At 29.4% G+C, this 18,955-nt stretch overlaps 4 protein-coding genes across 10 annotated transcripts; 1 reads left to right on the top strand and 3 right to left on the bottom strand.

Moving 5' to 3' along the window:
• Positions 1-826: 826 nt before the first annotated feature.
• LOC126863979 (ataxin-3-like) lies at positions 827-2,835 on the bottom strand. Of its 4 annotated transcripts, none has more exons than XM_050614807.1 (6): positions 2,619-2,835; positions 2,380-2,554; positions 2,069-2,205; positions 1,702-1,856; positions 1,505-1,636; positions 827-1,392 (listed from the first exon to the last, which is right to left on the bottom strand). In XM_050614807.1, the coding sequence occupies exons 1-6, from the start codon at positions 2,624-2,626 to the stop codon at positions 971-973; spliced, it is 1,029 nt and encodes a 342-aa protein (XP_050470764.1). In that variant the 5' UTR covers positions 2,627-2,835; the 3' UTR covers positions 827-970. The 4 variants fall into 4 exon arrangements, with proteins under 4 accessions (XP_050470764.1, XP_050470756.1, XP_050470774.1 ...); XM_050614799.1 differs by having other exon boundaries at positions 2,380-2,544; positions 2,619-2,831; XM_050614817.1 differs by having other exon boundaries at positions 1,517-1,636; positions 2,380-2,544; positions 2,619-2,827.
• Positions 2,836-3,122: 287 nt separating this feature from the next.
• On the top strand, positions 3,123-7,120 carry LOC126863854 (SRSF protein kinase 3). Of its 2 annotated transcripts, none has more exons than XM_050614502.1 (6): positions 3,123-3,898; positions 4,248-4,461; positions 4,542-4,857; positions 5,018-5,596; positions 5,669-5,963; positions 6,044-7,120. In XM_050614502.1, the coding sequence occupies exons 1-6, from the start codon at positions 3,678-3,680 to the stop codon at positions 6,333-6,335; spliced, it is 1,917 nt and encodes a 638-aa protein (XP_050470459.1). In that variant the 5' UTR covers positions 3,123-3,677; the 3' UTR covers positions 6,336-7,120. The 2 variants fall into 2 exon arrangements, with proteins under 2 accessions (XP_050470459.1, XP_050470468.1); XM_050614511.1 differs by having other exon boundaries at positions 3,126-3,898; positions 4,266-4,461.
• Positions 7,121-9,796: 2,676 nt separating this feature from the next.
• LOC126863848 (sodium/hydrogen exchanger 8) lies at positions 9,797-15,636 on the bottom strand. Its single transcript, XM_050614488.1, has 5 exons — positions 13,856-15,636; positions 13,591-13,760; positions 13,144-13,515; positions 12,745-13,076; positions 9,797-12,295 (listed from the first exon to the last, which is right to left on the bottom strand). The coding sequence occupies exons 1-5, from the start codon at positions 15,141-15,143 to the stop codon at positions 12,271-12,273; spliced, it is 2,187 nt and encodes a 728-aa protein (XP_050470445.1). The 5' UTR covers positions 15,144-15,636; the 3' UTR covers positions 9,797-12,270.
• Positions 15,637-16,030: 394 nt separating this feature from the next.
• LOC126863956 (2-(3-amino-3-carboxypropyl)histidine synthase subunit 2) lies at positions 16,031-18,904 on the bottom strand. 3 transcript variants are annotated; one of them, XM_050614767.1, is made up of 7 exons: positions 18,894-18,904; positions 18,308-18,330; positions 17,825-17,931; positions 17,234-17,567; positions 16,679-17,160; positions 16,311-16,605; positions 16,031-16,231 (listed from the first exon to the last, which is right to left on the bottom strand). In XM_050614767.1, the coding sequence occupies exons 3-7, from the start codon at positions 17,927-17,929 to the stop codon at positions 16,062-16,064; spliced, it is 1,386 nt and encodes a 461-aa protein (XP_050470724.1). In that variant the 5' UTR covers positions 17,930-17,931; positions 18,308-18,330; positions 18,894-18,904; the 3' UTR covers positions 16,031-16,061. The 3 variants fall into 3 exon arrangements, with proteins under 3 accessions (XP_050470724.1, XP_050470709.1, XP_050470717.1); XM_050614752.1 differs by lacking the exons at positions 18,308-18,330; positions 18,894-18,904 and adding an exon at positions 18,014-18,136; XM_050614760.1 differs by lacking the exons at positions 17,825-17,931; positions 18,308-18,330; positions 18,894-18,904 and adding an exon at positions 18,014-18,095.
• Between the last annotated feature and the right edge of the window lie 51 nt (positions 18,905-18,955).

Consider the following 18,955-nt stretch of genomic DNA (forward strand, 5'->3'; position numbering starts at 1 on the left):
GATGTTGTCTTCTGCACATGCAGCTGCATTGATTGAATCTGAGAAAAGAGATTATCGTACAGAATTATATAAGAAGAAACCATCATGTATTGCCAACTATAATTCCAACATGGGTGCTGTAGATAGAGTTGATATGATTTTGAGTACACTTAATTCCCTATGGGAAACTATAAAGTGGTACAAAAAATTATTTTTTCACTTGTTAGATTTAGCTATATATAATACATATATTTTATATCAAAAATCTACTGCTTCGAAACAAAAATTTAGTGAATTTCATTTAGCGTTGATAAGAGATTTTACGAAAATATTTCCAACGTAGAAGCATGGTAAGAGGAGGAAAGAGAAAGTCTGAGGATTTACCATTTCCTTTAATTGATAGGCATTTTCCATCAAAATGCCCTAATCATGCGGGCACAGCACAATTATCAAGAAGAAAATGTCTTGTTTGTGTGAAAAATAAGAGAAGGAGCGACACGCAATACGAATGCAGAAAATGCGATGTCGGATTATGTATCGATAATTGTTTTGCAATTTTTCACACACAACTGAATTATTAACTTATGCTTATAATAAATAATTAATACTAAAAAATAACGCTCTTGAATCATTTAATCTTGTGCAAAAGAATTACTATAACTTATTACGATTTACGCTTTGAATAGTCAATCAACAGAGTTCAGTCTAGCGAAAAAGTACTCTGTCCACAGCGATCGTCAGTGCTGGCTGCGCGCCGTCCGTACGGACCGCATAGGCCGCAAGTATTCAGCACTCTAAGGGTTAAATAACATTAAGCATTGGTAAAATAAACCAGTAATGCAGTCAATTAAAACTTATAACATGTACAGATTTTTTATTTATATATTTATTTTTGAAATACTTATCCATACTACACAAAGTAACTAGTTATTTATAATTTACAAATAAAATTTATTTTAATATAATATTAAAAATATTCTTGCACATATTATTAAATATTCAATTTCTGTGAAGTTTCTCCATTTGACGTTCTTGAGTATGTACCAAAGTGATTTAATTGATGCCAGTGTAAATCTTCAGATTCTGGCGTTGAAGGAGCAGTAGCACACTCTAAACTTAATTGAAGAGCCCTCCTTAAATCATCGTCCTCATCTGTGTCATCAGTCCCACATGCTTTTTTATTGTAATCATGAAAATCCAAACTTAATTTAAGATATTTATCTACATCGTTTCTTTTATTCTCTTCAAAACTTAATTGAAGTGCTCTTTGTAATTCTGTATTTTCATCATCATCTTCATCACTTTTCTCAATCTTTATGGGAATTATCTTTTCTTGTAACTTGCTTGTCGGTACCTTTTCTTTACTAGTTAATGTTCTGGTAAACGTATTTGATATCACATTATTACTTACAGCTGTAAAACGAAAAATGCTCAATGTAGTAGAAGAAAATATGCTATTGTGAAATAATACAATTTCTTCTAGAATGAACAGTATTTAGAAATTCATTATTTTTTCGTTTGATACCTAGATAATAACCTTTTGGTTTTGTTCTTAATGATGTTTGTCCTTTTGACATAGGTTCTATTGGATTTTTCATAAGAATATCATCTGCAGTACATTGTGGAAGTGCACCAATAACAATAAAAATAGAATAACCTATAAAAATATGTAATTACCTGTATATAATTTTATTCTTTACTATATTTCATTAAGATGTTTACCTTCTTGTAACAACTGGGCTAAATACATTGAAAGATAAGTATCCGATATAAGTTCTGGCCCACTTAGGACTGAATTTAAATTAAACCATTGTCTTCCGATTTTTCTTATAGTGAACCAATGACCTTTGTAGTTACAAATATATGCTTTCATTTCTCTAAAAATAATAGGCCTCTTTTAAATTTATACATAAATAATAAAATTTAACTGTAAGTTTTGATATATAATAATTCATGCATATATGTATATATAATATATAAATATAAATTACATATTAATTTCTCCATTTATAGTGATACAAAATAATTATACTTAATAAATATCTTTAAACTATCTTTTAAATGAATTAGAAACAATTAAGTAACATACAAAGGGTCATTCTGTGCCATTATAGCTGCTGATTCCGTACTATTATATGGAATTAACTCCAATCCCCAAACTTTTAACGCACTACTGATTACTTGAACTGAGAAGTATCCACTGTCATCCATATTTCCTGATGGTTGCTAAGCAAAATAATTAATGCCCTTTACCACATATGATATTATTAGTACATATTAATATTTCAAATAAAATAAATTGTCGAATATCATAGAATGTTTAAAAAGTTATAATTTGTTATTATATTATGCAATACATGGCAATAAAAGATGCAAAATATCTACAATGCACAGATTCACCTCTAGAAAAAGTTTATAATCTTCGCTGTCAACACCAGATTCTGCCATTCTTATCCTCTCCTCTTCATCCATTTGATGACCTAAACTAGCAAGATCTACAGCATTGTAATATGGTCCTTGTAGAAGTGCGTTTAAACAATGTTGTGCGCATAAAAATCCCTCTTGCTGTAATAAACTTTGCCGTTAAAACGATTTACATTGGAGAAAGTCATTAGATGCTCATGTATATTATTATTTACCTTCTCATGAAATATGGTGTCCATTTTATTAACACTTCTTTAACGTAGTGCGTGGGACATATAAATACTATGTAATAACCAAATCATACGTCGAAAAATCTAATAAGATTCTACGATCAAACGTCACCCACAAAAATATTTTTTGGTTATAACCAGAAATGTGTCATATACAGTTGGCGGTACTTTTGGATATTATGATTCACGTATATAGTATTGCCATCTTGTAACAGATTCTATAGTTGTACAATTATAACCAAATGTTTCTCATTTAAAATTCGTTATTCATGCGTACTATTAATAGTTATCTAATTTTTTTATATAGAAAGTATTTATATAGATCAACATAGAAATTATTTTATACATAAATGATTTCTTATATAAGATCTTAATCTGAGCATAATGAAAAAATACAGAAGAATTTTATACAAAATATAAGAGATTAATTTAGATATATTTCGTATAATGTGCTTCCATTGATTATATATGTGTTAATTATAATTGGTATGTTATCGTTATATAATATGATACTAGCTGATACTAAACATTATTTTTGATTGGCTGCGATGTGATTAATACATTATTCATCGAAACGTGTTTCAAGTTTCACCAAAGGAAACCTTAAGCTAAGTACAGAGTACTCTATGAATTTCATCAAAGGATAGAATAGAGACTTTAGTATAACCGAAGCATCAGAAACTATAAAATAATTATTTAAAGGCTTTAGATCGAATTGGAAGCTCGATTCCTACCACGGGATAGAAAAGTATACTGAATTATTGAGTAACAAGCATTAACGAAGAGAGAAGTAGGAGATTGTGAGTGGGCGGGGGCGGCCATACTCAAACAACCGCCGAACGAAGTGCGCGGCACAGCGCAGAAATGAGACGATAATAAACCGCATCATAATCATATCGTTCGTAAACCCGGGGTGGGTGACGGTAACGGGTGTAAGTGCCTCCATTGAAACGAAAAATTACGGAAGGAAGCGAAGACGGAAGTGTGAGAAGTGTTAAAGAAAGAGACGAAAGCGGCCCGACGAATCGAGGTGCAGAGAACGGTATGAGTGCAAAGACAGACGTGAACAGGCGAGTCCTAGCAATACAGGCCAAAAAAAAAAGGCACAAGCCAAGTAAGCGAAAAGGAAAGGGTAACGCTCAAGATGAATCAGAAACATCAGGAGCTCAATGCTCGAAAGCTTCGGCTACTCAACAAGGACAAGGATCGGGTTTCTATCAGGATGCTTCTGCACAGAGACCATATTCCAGTGACAATGGAAACAGGTATCTGAGTTTCTTTAATATGTCATTTTATTCTATTATGTTGATACTATTCTAACTGTCATTTTGTTATTTATGTAAATGTCGTTGATATGATATGAAAGTTCCATCAAACTTTCTATCAAAATCTTTTTTACACAGCGACATGGATAAATTTTATCATTCGATAACTCTTGCGAAAAATAATAAATATTTGAATAAATGTATTTCGTTGTGTTCCGTTTTATTATGGAATAATTTAATTTAGAAACTTTTATCTGCTGAAAGCCCCATGAAAATTTTTGAAAGCAGTCTGTAGTCTTTTATTTTTTGATTCGACTTGCTCCCTACCTTTCCTAACTGGAACTTACAGATTGGAACCATGTCATAGCTCAAGTAACGAAACAATGGAGGATGGTGATGAAGTATACAGTAGTGAGGATGAAGAACAAGAGGACAGTAGTGACTATTGTAAAGGAGGATATCATCCTGTTAAAATAGGAGATTTATTCTTAAATCGTTATCATGTAACTCGTAAACTTGGTTGGGGTCATTTTTCAACAGTCTGGCTTTGTTGGGATTTACAGGTATATATCTGATTTATAATAAAAGGCATTTTTTTGTTCGGTAAAATTATAAGTGGAATGTTCTAAAATGTGTTCTTCAGGATAAACGATTTGTGGCACTTAAAGTCGTCAAATCTGCATCTCATTTTACTGAAACTGCATTGGATGAAATTAAATTATTAAAAGATGTGCGTGATATAGATCCCAGTGATCCTAAACGCAATAAAACCGTCCAGTTACTCAATGACTTCAAGATCAGTGGCATTAATGGTTTGCATGTTTGCATGGTATTTGAAGTGCTTGGGCATAATCTTCTAAAATTGATCATCAAATCCAACTATAGAGGAATTCCAAGAAACAATGTTAAACGTATCATCAGACAAGTTCTTGAAGGTCTTGATTATCTACATAATAAATGTAAGATTTTTTTAATCCGTGTTTAGTATTTAATATTACTATAGTGGATACAATTTGTGTCAATAGGTTATTCTAACATGATTTAAATTTGACATATTTAACATTATTATCATAGGAATTAATTACTAGCATACTTTTCTAAAATACTTTTCTTTTTTAGGTAAAATTATTCATACAGACATCAAACCCGAAAATGTCCTTGTTTGTGTTGATGAAGCTTATATAAGAAAATTGGCTTGTGAAGCTACAGAATTACATTCACTTGGAATGAAGTTGCCAGTATCTTTAATCTCAACTGCACCAAAGGAATTCCAAGAACCTACTCCTAATTCTAAAATGTCAAAAAATAAAAAGAAAAAACTTAAGAAGAAAGCGAAACGTCAAAATGAATTATTAAAGAAACAAATGGAACAAATAGAAGAACTTGAAGAACAAGATAAACTCGCAAATAGTACAAGAGCAAATGGAGAATTAGAAACAAATAGTCCAGATCAAGACATAAATACAGAAAGTATAGAAGATAATACTGAAAGCAAAGGTTCACCTGATATCTTAGAACCATCAGCACCTTCATTACACATAAATGGTGTAGATAGTTTAACAGCTGAAGAGAAAGCAGAAAATCAATTACCTCAACAACCTGAAAAAATGGAAAATGCAAACTCATGTGACATAGAGAAGAATTGTGGTGAAGAAGTACATTCACCTGATCATGAAGATACAGACGAGTGTAGTGAAGGTAAAATTTACAGTACTATATTATATAACTTATAAATAATTACAATAACTTTACATTTATTATTTTTTATAGGTCGCAATTTACATCCACCTGAAAGTAAACAATTGAAAAGAGCATCTGTAGCTCCTTTAGATCCTGCCCTAGTAGAATGTGATGTTGAAGTAAAAATAGCAGATCTTGGTAATGCATGTTGGGTCTACAGAAAATTTACAGATGATATTCAAACTCGTCAATATAGATCATTAGAAGTGTTATTAGGCTCTGGATATGATACATCTGCAGATATATGGTCCACTGCCTGTATGGCATTTGAATTAGCGACTGGTGATTATCTCTTTGAACCACATAGTGGTAATTATTATTGCAGGTAAAGCATCATTTTTTTTGTAATTGTTTAAAATTATTTATTAGTATCATTATAAAGTACATTTTGCTTCTTTATTACAGAGACGAAGATCATTTAGCACATATTATTGAATTGCTTGGAGAAATACCAAGACATATTGCTCTTTCTGGCAAAAACTCAAAAATGTACTTCAATAAGAAAGGTGAACTGAAGCGGATTACTGGACTAAAACCTTGGGGACTGTACGAGGTGCTTACAGAAAAGTACGATTGGTCGCCAAGAGAAGCGCGCGAGTTTGAAGAGTTCCTAACTCCGATGCTAGCGTTTGACCCGAGTATGCGAGCTACAGCAGCAGAGTGCCTGAAGCATCCGTGGCTGAAAATCAAAAAGTGATCATTTTTTTTATCGTTTTATCTTTAAATTCTTCAACACAACTACACTTCTACCATCCTGATGTAATTATACATATGTCGGGAGTGTGACAAGAGGCAACGACCGACAATGGTCAGGTTCTTTCGCATTATACATATAGCTTTATTTTTGCGTGACGAGTGCATCACCACTGAAGAAAACGCACAGTATAAAATTATTTAATATTTAATATTATAATATTATTATAATATACATACATAATGTAATAATGTTATAATATTTAATATTACAGAATGCAAAATTATTAAAAATATATTTTATAAATTATAATTTAGAAATGATTTTTACCTTTTTTAGCTATTGGTAATTTTGATTATCATTTACGTCCACGTGATTATGACTAATTTCATACAGCAAAGGAGATATTTAATATTGGGACAATTGGAAAAGAAAGAACTTGCTACATTCCACCAAATTCCAATATTTGCTACAGTTGAGTATGCTTCTAATTGTAACACTCTCGACGATGGCTGCCTACTTGTGTATTTATAAATTTGTTAAATCATGTTTTTCATTTAGTATAATGCTACCTTAAATTAAAATTTCATAGTACTTTATTATTTTACATGGTCATCGTTATATTATCCTTTACACTACTTGTCACTTAATTTATAAAATATCCCAAGAGTCATGGGACCTACTCATAATGTACTTTAAGAAAGGGCAAGCCCATTGTTGTATTATAACGAATATTGAAATTTTCATTAAAATATTTCTTTTTCATTAAATTGATTATTCGAAATTTACTAATAGCAGGTTTTTTCTCTGTGATCTCTCCTTGTGCTTAATTAGTGTGTGTTTAGAAAAAAATATAATAATCATTACTATCATTGTCTCTATACTGATTAAAAAGATACTCATAGCACATACCGGAACGTGTGTTTAAGGAACTGAATCTTTGTACAAATTCAATGAATGCAGAAATACATATATTGTTAGTATAATTAAGAGTTGGTCGCCAGATTCTTGGTAAAACAACAGATATGTTTCGGAATAAGACAGTGCATACTTTATTGAACTACAGAAAATAAACCAGACGAAAGGATTCGAGCTTGTAGTAATATATAGTAATCTTACAATAATTATAAATTTTAACTATCACATAAATAATAAACTTATAGGTATCAAAAAATGAATTTGTAATGGAATTATTGCAAATGCATATACACTGTCGGATTTCGAACAATAACCAAGGCATTCAACATTTGTGGTATATATTTTCGTTCACTTTTATTTATTATACATTTCTTTATACTGCTGAGAAGCGTGTATCATATACATATTGTACAATTATGAAAAAGGGAGACTAGTTTCTACATCATGACTGAAATTTCGGTAAACATAAAATAACCATGGTAAAGGAGATACGATGTTAAGTTCTGCGCGACCTTCTTTACTTCGAGCTATTGACTGATTATTAAGCTCTCTGCCGATAAATTGTCTTCTATTTTATAATGAAGATAGCGAAACAGTACGATCATTGAACTAGTGAACATTCAACATCACAAATATATTTGTGTTGTTGAATTCTGTTTATGCTTCCAAACGAATGTTCTGTTTCGCTGTGTCTGCCAATTTAAAATCATTTCATCATCAAAAAACTGAGTAGTTAAAAAGCATTTTGAATGAAACTGGTAGAGATGCATATGAAAAGGACAGTTATTATTAACTACGTTTCATTAGTTGAGAATATATTTATTCCGGGTAAAAGAGAAAAATAATTACTTAAAGTAAGCTATTTAAATATAGTTACGTTTATTTTTGTTAAGAGTTTGTAAATCGATGAGTCTTAAAAAGAGACTACTCTAGTAGTTTAATCCATAATTCACTTTAACATTTAATATTCGTACTTTCGAAAAATGAAAGGAAAGATATGGGATTGTTGATGTTGACTTTTACAATATTTAATAGAGATACATGATTCAGGTCGTAAGAATATTTGTTTTATTTTATTTTATTTCTATGCATATCCTTAACGAAAATGCCTCTTCTACCTGTACTGTGATCGATGAAATTCAAGCTTTTCATTTCACATTATCGTACTTGCTTAACTATCCCCGTGTAATCATGTGATCCCACCGTAATTATGATCTTGGGACTGATGATGGCAATCGTGTTGAATTTGTACAGTACGCAACCGAAGTTATCGTAGTTATATACACCGATATTATTTTATGAAACGCGGCCAGTGAAATCCGGAAACAGTGCAGTAAATAACAAGGACACAAGGAATTGCATGGAAGAATGTCTTTTCCAAAGTACATCTCGAATTTTTGCACGGCCGTCCTTCTAGCTGATGACTGGTAACCGATCATTGTGTGTTTCTATGTTGTTAATGATAATTCTCATTTTGATGAAGAACAATATATAATACGATGTATGTTACCAAGCGAGGAGGATCTTCAAAAACGAATGATAATTTGCAATTGTGCAACAATCATGTTGTATGATAAGCGAATGATTGGTTTTTTTAGTAACGGTTCAACGGATTTCAACGACATGCGATTTCACCGCGTAGCCGCACATTACGATTATACATACCGAAATATACATATAAATATATAAATATATATATATAGATATACATATATACATAGAATAAATCTAATGACAATTTATGTAGGTGTGATTCGCTGCTTGGCGCTAGGATAGTTAGGATGAAATTAACATACATTAACAGCAAAAAATGTGTATAGCTTGATGTACGAGAGACCGCCCGCCCCCCTCGTTTCCCTCTAAGGTTTGAAGAAGTAATGTATTCGTACATATATTAAAACTTGAAAGCTCGTTGCGCATCATTTTTTTTCTTATAATATATTATATAATTCCATAATAGAAGAACCACTTCTGCGAGTACAGAACAAGAAAGATCAATGAAGAGTTAAGCAAAGCCAAAGAGGCTTGTTTATACAGGGACCCAAATTTGGAACTTTTACAGATTTATGTTCCAGTCAGTAGATCTAATCATGCGCCATGTAAAGATATGACTGAATGATTAAAATTTACGCGCATTAATTATACATAGTGAGCTAAGTTCGATATAGGAAATCTAATTTTGTTCTTAAAATTCGTCTGAACTGGGTCTTCAAGAATTCTCACTATTACATGTTTCTTTCAATCTGCTATCGTTGGGATAAGATTCTTCGATCATAAAAAAGCAAGAAAATAGTAAATGAATTATAAAAACTATTAACGCACTGAGGAGGAACAAACAATATCAGTATCAAGGAAACGTATGTAAATGGAACATACAATGTGATTTTTTGTAATATTGCAACGTTAAAAAACGTGGATCGGCAGATAAAATTGTGGACTCGGAATGGAAATCTGATGTTTGATAAAATAAAAGAAAATGAATCTTACATGAACACCAAGTTATATTATGTAAATTGTGGCGTGTGTAACACACACGTATCTATGAGATATTGTATATATTGAAATGGAATTGGGGATTTTACACATTTTTAGACCGAAGCGTCTGCATTAAAAAAAAAAGTTTATAAGTTTAGGGAAGTGCTTGAAAATCTACTCCAATGGATTATGCACGCTGTATAACGACCACTTAGTCAGATTATAATCCCTTGGAACATTTTCTGTAATAAATGGATACAATCGGGTATGATATTGTTTTACGAATTGATATATCGTCATAATGGTCATAGCGTTGTAGGATTATTTAACTCTGCATGCTTAGTCGATTGCTCGATGTTGTACATACACACATGTACTGTACTGAGCATTAATAAGGATATAACTATTGATAAAAATGCATATAGAAGCTCATGATATATGAAGATCCTTTTTAGAACTTTATTGGGTGATAATCCAATGCGTGAATAATATTTGAACAGAGAATATGTATAATTAAACTGACTGGAGCATTAGCAGAAAAGGAGGCAAGTGTGTTCTACCATGCTTTCAGACAATACTTCATTAATCAAAAGGATAATAATATTTATCCTTGTATTAACGTTGGCTGAATAGAATTTAAATTGCCGTAATATCAAATAAAAAATAAATAACATAAAAACAAATGATGTGCTCTTTATAAAAAGAAATGGTGCAAATTTTGCTCATTTTATCAACTTCGATCGTTCTAAAAATATCTTACATTGAATTTAAATTTCATGCAACGTTCATCACTGTATTTCCTATACTCGATGTGTTTTTGCACTAATAGAGGAAAGAAATGTATCATAAAATCAAAACTACTGTTTTCTATGCCTATATACATACATATATACATTTACCTTCATACCATTATATCTTCATGATCAAAAGGAAATATCGTAAAAGATCAATTATAAGAAGGGTATTAGGAAATTGCAGCAAATCGTTTTTAAAGACAAATATGCCTTATGCTCCAGTCAATCAATGTACAACCAGATGAGGCATGAAAAGTGTAGACATAATAAAGTAGAGATAATGATTCGAACAAATAAACGGATTTGATGTTTAGACGCTGCCTCCGTTATGTGCCCTGCCGCAGAAAAATAAGATAACAGACCCATGTACCCACCTTCCGAGATCGGTATATGATATTAAAAATAAATTCACATTAAAATAAAATTTACTGTATTTTTTTCTTTTATCTCCATATGGCCTTTGAAATCACTAAAAAACTTTTTTCAGAATCAATGGTTTGTTATACAAACTATATATTTCGAATTATTAATATCCTTATACATTAAGTGAGATTTTAATTGTGAAAGTTATAGATTACAATTGAAAATATTTATTCCTAAATTGAGAAAATATAACTATTCGATCTAACTATATTAAAATAATCGAATTTATTAGATAAATAAAATATTACAACATAAAAAATCAAGATATGCATCCACATATTGTGATTTATAATTAGTACGATATAAAAGAAATATGAAAGTAAAATACTTTCGTAAATTGTTATTATTAAAAAATTAAAAATTGTTTTCCTGTTTTGGATATGAAATATAAGTAGTACAATCTAAAATTTATTTCGGAAACGGATCATATTATTAATTAATATTACATATAATAAAAACATATATTAAGATACAAGAAAATATATATCTTTTATATCATACAAATTAAAATATAATACTTCACACATATATATTGTATGTACAAAATGTAATCATTTTATACACTGATACTTTAATAACATAATAGGGTATTTATAAATAGTATGATCAATAGTAAGCGACCTTGTGTAAATTTAGAATTATATGCTATTATAACACTAACTGCTACAGATTTTATTGAAAAAATGGAATGTATAAATACCCTATGGTAATATATCTTTATGTATCATATATGTATATACACAGATAAAAAATATGTTATTTTATATAATTCACAAAGAACTAGTTACTTAAAAAAAATTTTAATCGTCAAACTGATATTCGCACTAAATAATTAAAATTTCTATGTCTTAGATTAATCTATATTTTTATGAAATTATACTTATACTTCCTAATAAGTATATTTTTAGTGCCATATGAATTTTATAATTCATACAAATATTTATTTTGCACGATATGCAGTATAACTATTTTATAATGTATATAATCTGTATTGTGCAGAAATTTAAATATTTTTAAAAATATCACATTTCTCATTATTACATTATATTATTTAATCATCGTTAATTAAATCAACGTGAATTAAATACTTTTTCTCGTCCATTACTTATAATATTACATAGTGATTTAAAAATTATAACTTGTAAGTTTTTAAAGATGATCAACTGTATCATTGTTAATATAATGTAGGAATTTGTTATTTTTATACTTTCTCCAATATTAATGTAATATCAATTTCTACAATATGAGTTTGCAGGTATTTTTAACTGATGAAACAACTCATAAATTTATATATAATTTACTTGATACTAAATTTACTTGATCATTAATTAATCAGACCAATCCTCGTCCTCTCTGTAAATTAATAGCAATTAATGTTTCAAAATTTTAAGTGATACCCTAACTCACCCCTCACCAACAATAAGCTTTGACAGCAAAGCAATGTTTAGATGCCATATGATCTTCATTACTAAATTTTCATAACTATATAACAATCGTAAACTGTTCATTGAGCTAATAAATAATTTTTTTATTGATATACTTTCTTCTGAAATAATACCTTATTGTCGTAGAGAATATTATTTCGTTGCAATATAAATCAGAAAAAAGTGAGTTACGACCTTGGATTTTAAAATATTGTAGAAGAAAAAATTAAAACTATGCTCAGAATCACAGAAAATTTGTTCGTTAAATTGTAGTGGATGTCATTATTAAGGAAAGTTCATATACATTTACAATATAAGCAGAGCAATGACAGCACATTTAGCACATCACACAAAATAAATTAAATACTTAATATAGACCCATGACTTGGACGTCTTTTGCTTTGCTTTCCATGTATTTGATTCTGATTTTCCACGGACAAATTTATATTTAATTGTGCTGTTGATGCAGTTGTTACTTCATCATCTGACTCCATTGGACTAATTCGAATGGCTTGATACCATTGATTTGTTAAATCTGTCATTTGAGATTTACAATCTTTCAGTTCTTGCTGTGTAAACCTCCTTGTGAAAAAGGGGATAAAGAATTTTAGATCCCATCTTGCAAAACCACGAATACGGGACTGAAGAAAAGATACTTCAATCTCTTCTTCTGTAAGTTCTGATAAATGTTCAGAATCTATTGTTTGTCCCTAAAATAAAAACATACACAAAATATAAATATCTTTTTTATATAAATATTTTTATATATAAACATACCCATTCTCTAGTTTTACTTAGTGAAATTTCTTTATCTTTTCTTTTCCTTCTACTATTACTCTTTTGCTTCTTTTCTGCTCTCAAAAATTTCAGTAATGGCATAGTAGAACCACCAAATATTAATGTTGTAAACAATACAATAATTAAAGTAGTGGTTATAATCACATGTCGTGTTTCATCACTAAAATCCAAATGCAATGATAAAGCATAAGAAATAGCACCACGTAAACCACTAAACCACATTATGAACATCATTTTTCTAGTAATCTGATGTTCCCGGAAACGATTTACAAGAAAAGCTAAAGGGAAGATATTTGCAGCTCTTCCAATCAGACATAGAACTATAGACCATATAACCAATGCTGGTTCAACCTACAATTGATAATCAGTATTAATATAAAATATATTATGAAAATTAAATATAAATCTTATATCATATTACTTTACCCTATGTCTGAAACTAAACAAAGCTAATCCCAGATATGCAAATACACAAGTTTCAGCAATAAACGCTAAAGTTCTCATAGTTTGTTGCATTGTAATTTGAGTAACAGTTGATAAATTGAAATGTGTATAATGTGACATTACAATCCCATTAAATAAAATTGCCATAATACCTGAAACAATTGATTATATTAAACTATTAAATTATTTACTTATCTTAATTTATTTATTTCATTTTTATATTAAATTTAAAAATTCATGTTCATACCAGACAGTTGTATGCCTTCTGCCAAAACATAAGGTGCATAAGTAAATACCAACATAAGTCCAAATTCAAGAGAAGGATTTTTTCTGAGATCCACATGTTTAAGTAATAAAGCACTTATGAGAGCAAAAACAACTCCAATGCCAGCAGAGGCAAAAAACATAAGACAAAATCTATTTAAGCCAAGTATAATGGCTTCACTGGTAGTTGTTGCATTATTGGACTCCAACACAGATGTAGTTAATACAATTGAAATGGCATCATTTAATATAGACTCACCGAAAACTAACATATTTAATACTGGATCTACCTCTAAAGCATGAAATATAGCTACAGTAGCAACAGGATCTACTGCTGATATCAATGATCCAAATGCAAAACTTTCGACAAAACTAAGTTTATATGCTACCTGTGCTAATCCTAACAAATAAATTCCAGCTCCAATAACAAATGCAGATATTGCTGTTCCAAATATAGCAAAAACTAAAATACTACCAATATTTTGAAAGAAATTTCCTTTGTGCAAATTATATCCTGATTCAAATATAATTGGTGGAAGAAGTACGAGAAAAAATGCAGTTGGAGAAAAGGCTTCTTCTTTTCTCCAATTAGCTATATTTTGATTTGACATGAGATTTATAATCATACCAATAGCTCCCCCCAAGAAAACAATTACCACCGACTCTGGTAGGTATTGAAAATTTGTTTGTAACATAAGATGTATAAGTAAAATACCTAAAGCTAAAACACAGAGGACAAAAAATATGGACATAGAACTATTATGTTCTTCTTCTGCGGATCCCTTATCGGGTAATACTGGTTCTGCTGGCACAACTGTTGTTGTACTTGTGTTTGTTACATTACTAATATCTGGACTTTGTGATGGAATTGTGAAATCTGACATATTGTTCCCATTTTTATCATTAATAATCGTTGTAGATATTATATTAACTTTTTCTGTTGTTTGATTAATATCATGATCTGGTCGAACTGAGGTTGTAAGTACATTTTGAGATGTATTTACTGTATTTGAAGTAGTAGCATTCAATTTTAAATTATTGCTATCAGAGTTTTCTGATGTATGCGATTCTACTGATACATCAGTACTTATCTTTGTTGGCGTGAAATGTTTTAATACGATATTTGTACTATCCAATGTGATATTTTCGTGCTTGAGGTTAGAAACCTCTTGCGCATTTGACACTACGGCCCACACATTAAAACCAAAAAATATAATATAAATTATAAAACTTTTATATAAGAGTTTATTACTAATTGAATAAAACTTCATTTTTAAAATATTTTCGTCACTTAGATGTACATTTCTCTGGTTATGTTTAACATTGCAATGACAGCTGATTCAGATTATTTCAATATCTCGTTATGTGCTTACGTCATATATTGAACACGTGTTTCAACTTCAATCATAGACATATACAGATATACTACGCATTTCCGTAAGACGTAATGTAACACGGTCGGTAAGAGGTAGAGAAGGTAACCCAGCAATGAGAGAGCAATATTGTGACTATTCCTTTCTCTCTTTAATGGATATTTTGATGGAGGAAGAAAAGGGAAAAAATAGAGGAAGAGCTTATGTCGTAGACGGTGTACGATGGGTCGCTCCTTTATTGTTCTCCCCACTTTTTGCACAATGCGAAAGAGAGCGCGATACTTCCCGGCGATTTCGGTACTATCCTTGCCCTTCAATGTGGTCTTCAGATCGCATATAAGAATGCGTAGTCTATCTGTCTAAGTCTATGGTTTTGACAGGGAAATTTATACAGACGTAAATTAAAATGTTTCATATAAACTATAAGTTATTTTTTAATACTGTTTCAGATAAATTAATAAAGAACGCAGTAAAATTAAAAAAAATTAACTCTTTCAGGAACGAATGCTTTTTGTCATTCTTAATCAGTGCATTAACGAGTGTATTTTTAATCAATTGTCAGTAATAGAAACACTTTTTTCGAAATTAACCACATTTATCGTTTAATTAATTAACAGTTTGTCAAAATACATGGTTAAGCATAGGAAATTATAGTTTATGCAGTTATAGTTAAGCATAGGAAACATAAAGTATGTGAAAGGATTAATTATATCACTAACACTTCTGTGTAAAGATTAGAGAAATTAAACAACATTCTTTCTCTTGAAATAATAGAATATAGAGAATAGAGTATAGAAATTATTATATTTATTATGTTCATTCATTATTATCTTCTCTGGAAATCGGCTCGTTTTCATAGCAACTTGGTAATCCACAGCGGCCAATTTCTGCTGAATGTACTGCATCTTTGCCTAATCTTTGTTCAACCCCTTTCCACGATCTATTATATAAAAATTCTGCTCCTGCTTTCCCAATTGCAACAACATCTAAATCCATTAAAATAATGGTATTAAACAAAATATGCTTTATTGTAATTTGTTGATATCTTTTAAAACATGTAAATACCTGATGAATTATTAATTGCTAGAGCATTCATCTTGTCTGTACATGGAATATTTTCATCACAGTTTCTAAGTTCACCAGTAATTAAAGAAACATCTGAATCTGTTGATGGCTTAAAATCAACATAATTCACTCCTCCGGGAAGTATTTGTCTAAAATCCATACAATATTGTGTATAACATTCCCTTGAACTATTAAATGCCAATTCTACTTCATAAGGCATTAATAGTGGCTTTAAGAATTCTCTAGAATCAAATATTTCATTTTCGGGGCATGTTATTGCAACAAAAGCATCGATCTGGAAAGATAAAATACATTGTTACTCATATTAGCAATGTATTTAATACTTCAAGTAACATTATTCAACATACCTCAGGAAAATTAGCAAGTTTTGTTGGATTTATTTTACCAACACTTAAAATATAAGATTTTTTCTTTTTTTCTTTTATGGTGTTTTTAACCATTGTTATTATTTTAAGATAATCTTTAATACCTAGAGTAGCCACAACTATACCAACAACTCTAGCATCTTTTAATTTCTCAACTACAAATCTTCTTCTTTTTAACCATGGTGTATTTAAAATTTCATATTCAACAACGCTATTATTTTCAAAATAGTACCATTTTTTTGCAGAGATTGTCATTGCTAATCTAGTAAATGTGTTTCCACCATTTCCCAAGAAAAATGCTATATAATCTTCTATTTTAGATTCCTTATCTAATTTAAAACATCTACCTAAGATTATCGTAGATGCATCATCTTTGACATCTGTGAATTCTACATTAGAGATACAGTTTAATGAAGTAAAGATTAAATTCTTATAAACAGCATTTAATATTTTATATATCTTTTCTGAAATAGAAATATATTTGTAAAAGTAATTGAATACATTAAATAAACATTTTTTTAGATTTAAGATACTTACCAATTTTATGTGCATAAGCAATATCATAAAAAAATAAAATTTTTTCAGTTTGATCCACAAAATTTAATTTAAATTTACTAATAAGTTCTGATATATCAATTTCTTGTTTGGGTAACACATGAAACACAGGTAAACGAGTAGTTGGATTTAGACAAGCGTGACCAAAATGTATTATGCTATCAGCATTAATATGCTGAGCAGCTATTTCATCAACACAACAACTACCATAAGAAGTATCTCCCAAAATATATACTTTCTTGTTGATACAGTTTTCCAAACGTAATGCAATTTCTACTGAATCTGGTAAAAGGTTATCAGGAAATTGTAGGCAGACCTAGAAATATAGAACAGTTATCAGACCAATATTTGTAGTATGTATTTATAATTATGAACTTGACTGCTTTCAATTGTAAATATATTCATGAAATATTATAGTATATGTCAATATAATGACAGATACATCTAACCTCCAAATCGTGTTTTTAGCCTATTGGAAATATAGAAGAAAGTTAAATATTTTATTAAAATTATATTATATGTCATATATTTCTAATTAATAAGACAACTATCACAGAAATAAAAGACTCAAACCTTATTTAAATTACGCTCATTAATCCATTTACCACATTTTGCTACCTCGTAAGAATCATCTTTACTAGCATCGTTCATTTTGTCTTCTATATTTCTATTAGTCATTTCTGAAATTATATCATTTCATATACTAATACACTAAATTGTACATAATAAAAATTGTTTACAAACAAATACATTTACATATACCATAAATCTATGAACGTATTGCATACACATGTATTCACACCTATTGTTAGTACTTAAATCACGTACGCTTATACAACATGAAAAATCTGTATAGATTATATTCACCTATGTATACTGTATACATTACATACTTAAAATGTAATAATATTCACAAAGATAATTATAAATTTGAAGCTCTTTACAACAATTCTTGCATACGTCTAATTTTTTAATTATTCAAATTATTTATTAAATACTTTTTTGATGTCTTATTATGGTTTTAATTTTATAATATATATTTTTAATTTAACTTACCTGTAAAGTTTTTTTTATATATTCTTTATAAATAAAGAAATGATATATTTTTAATAAAATTGCAACTCACTAAAAATTAAATGTCAATGTTACTGAAGTTCTATGAGTTGAAATATTATATTAAGTTTTATAATTAAATTTGGTAATATTTTCATATATCCAATTGATGTTATTTCATTTCTATTAATTCAACAATTTTCATAACTAATAATTAAATACTTTAAGATATCCATTAAAATAGTCTGAAATAATTTTGATAATATACATCTACAAGTAGAAAGCATTAATTTGAGACATGTTAGAAACTAAATAGTGTGTACTGTAATACAATTCCAACTAATTTTGTAATCTGTGGGATATATTAGAATATAGATACACGTAAAAAACATGTAATTTAATATAAATTTTATGTGCCTCTATTAAAATACTATATAATCCTGACAAGATAAAAAAGTTGACTGAACATTATCTTAAAAGGCACCTAAACTTGTGATTGAAATCAATATTTCCATAATATTAGGAGAGGAATTGTTCACTACAAGATATTCATGATATTCAAAATCATGTAATTGATAATGCTAATTACATTTTATCATATTAACCACTTGACTTCACTCTCGTCAGGCATCTCACATTACTGTGTAAGCT

This window comes from Bombus huntii, chromosome 1 (genome assembly GCF_024542735.1).
Source record: "Bombus huntii isolate Logan2020A chromosome 1, iyBomHunt1.1, whole genome shotgun sequence".
Lineage (NCBI taxonomy): Eukaryota > Metazoa > Arthropoda > Insecta > Hymenoptera > Apidae > Bombus > Bombus huntii.

Excerpts from the sequence above, each read along its gene's own strand:
- LOC126863979 (XM_050614799.1), bottom strand. The coding sequence starts at position 2,642 with ATGGACACCATATTTCATGAGAAG. Across the intron at positions 2,545-2,618 it reads ACACCATATTTCATGAGAAG|CAAGAGGGATTTTTATGCGC; the intron begins GTAAATAATAAT and ends AGTTTATTACAG. Across the intron at positions 1,637-1,701 it reads AGCCCAGTTGTTACAAGAAG|GTTATTCTATTTTTATTGTT; the intron begins GTAAACATCTTA and ends ATATTTTTATAG.
- LOC126863854 (XM_050614502.1), top strand. The coding sequence starts at position 3,678 with ATGAGTGCAAAGACAGACGTGAACAGGCGAGTCCTAGCAATACAGGCC. Across the intron at positions 5,597-5,668 it reads TACAGACGAGTGTAGTGAAG|GTCGCAATTTACATCCACCT; the intron begins GTAAAATTTACA and ends TATTTTTTATAG. Across the intron at positions 5,964-6,043 it reads AGTGGTAATTATTATTGCAG|AGACGAAGATCATTTAGCAC; the intron begins GTAAAGCATCAT and ends TCTTTATTACAG.
- LOC126863848 (XM_050614488.1), bottom strand. The coding sequence starts at position 15,143 with ATGAAGTTTTATTCAATTAGTAATAAACTCTTATATAAAAGTTTTATA. Across the intron at positions 13,761-13,855 it reads AGAAGGCATACAACTGTCTG|GTATTATGGCAATTTTATTT; the intron begins GTATGAACATGA and ends CAATTGTTTCAG. Across the intron at positions 13,516-13,590 it reads TGTTTAGTTTCAGACATAGG|GTTGAACCAGCATTGGTTAT; the intron begins GTAAAGTAATAT and ends TATCAATTGTAG.
- LOC126863956 (XM_050614767.1), bottom strand. The coding sequence starts at position 17,929 with ATGACTAATAGAAATATAGAAGACAAAATGAACGATGCTAGTAAAGAT. Across the intron at positions 17,568-17,824 it reads ATGAGCGTAATTTAAATAAG|GTCTGCCTACAATTTCCTGA; the intron begins GTTTGAGTCTTT and ends CTATATTTCTAG. Across the intron at positions 17,161-17,233 it reads TGCTTATGCACATAAAATTG|AAAAGATATATAAAATATTA; the intron begins GTAAGTATCTTA and ends TTTCTATTTCAG.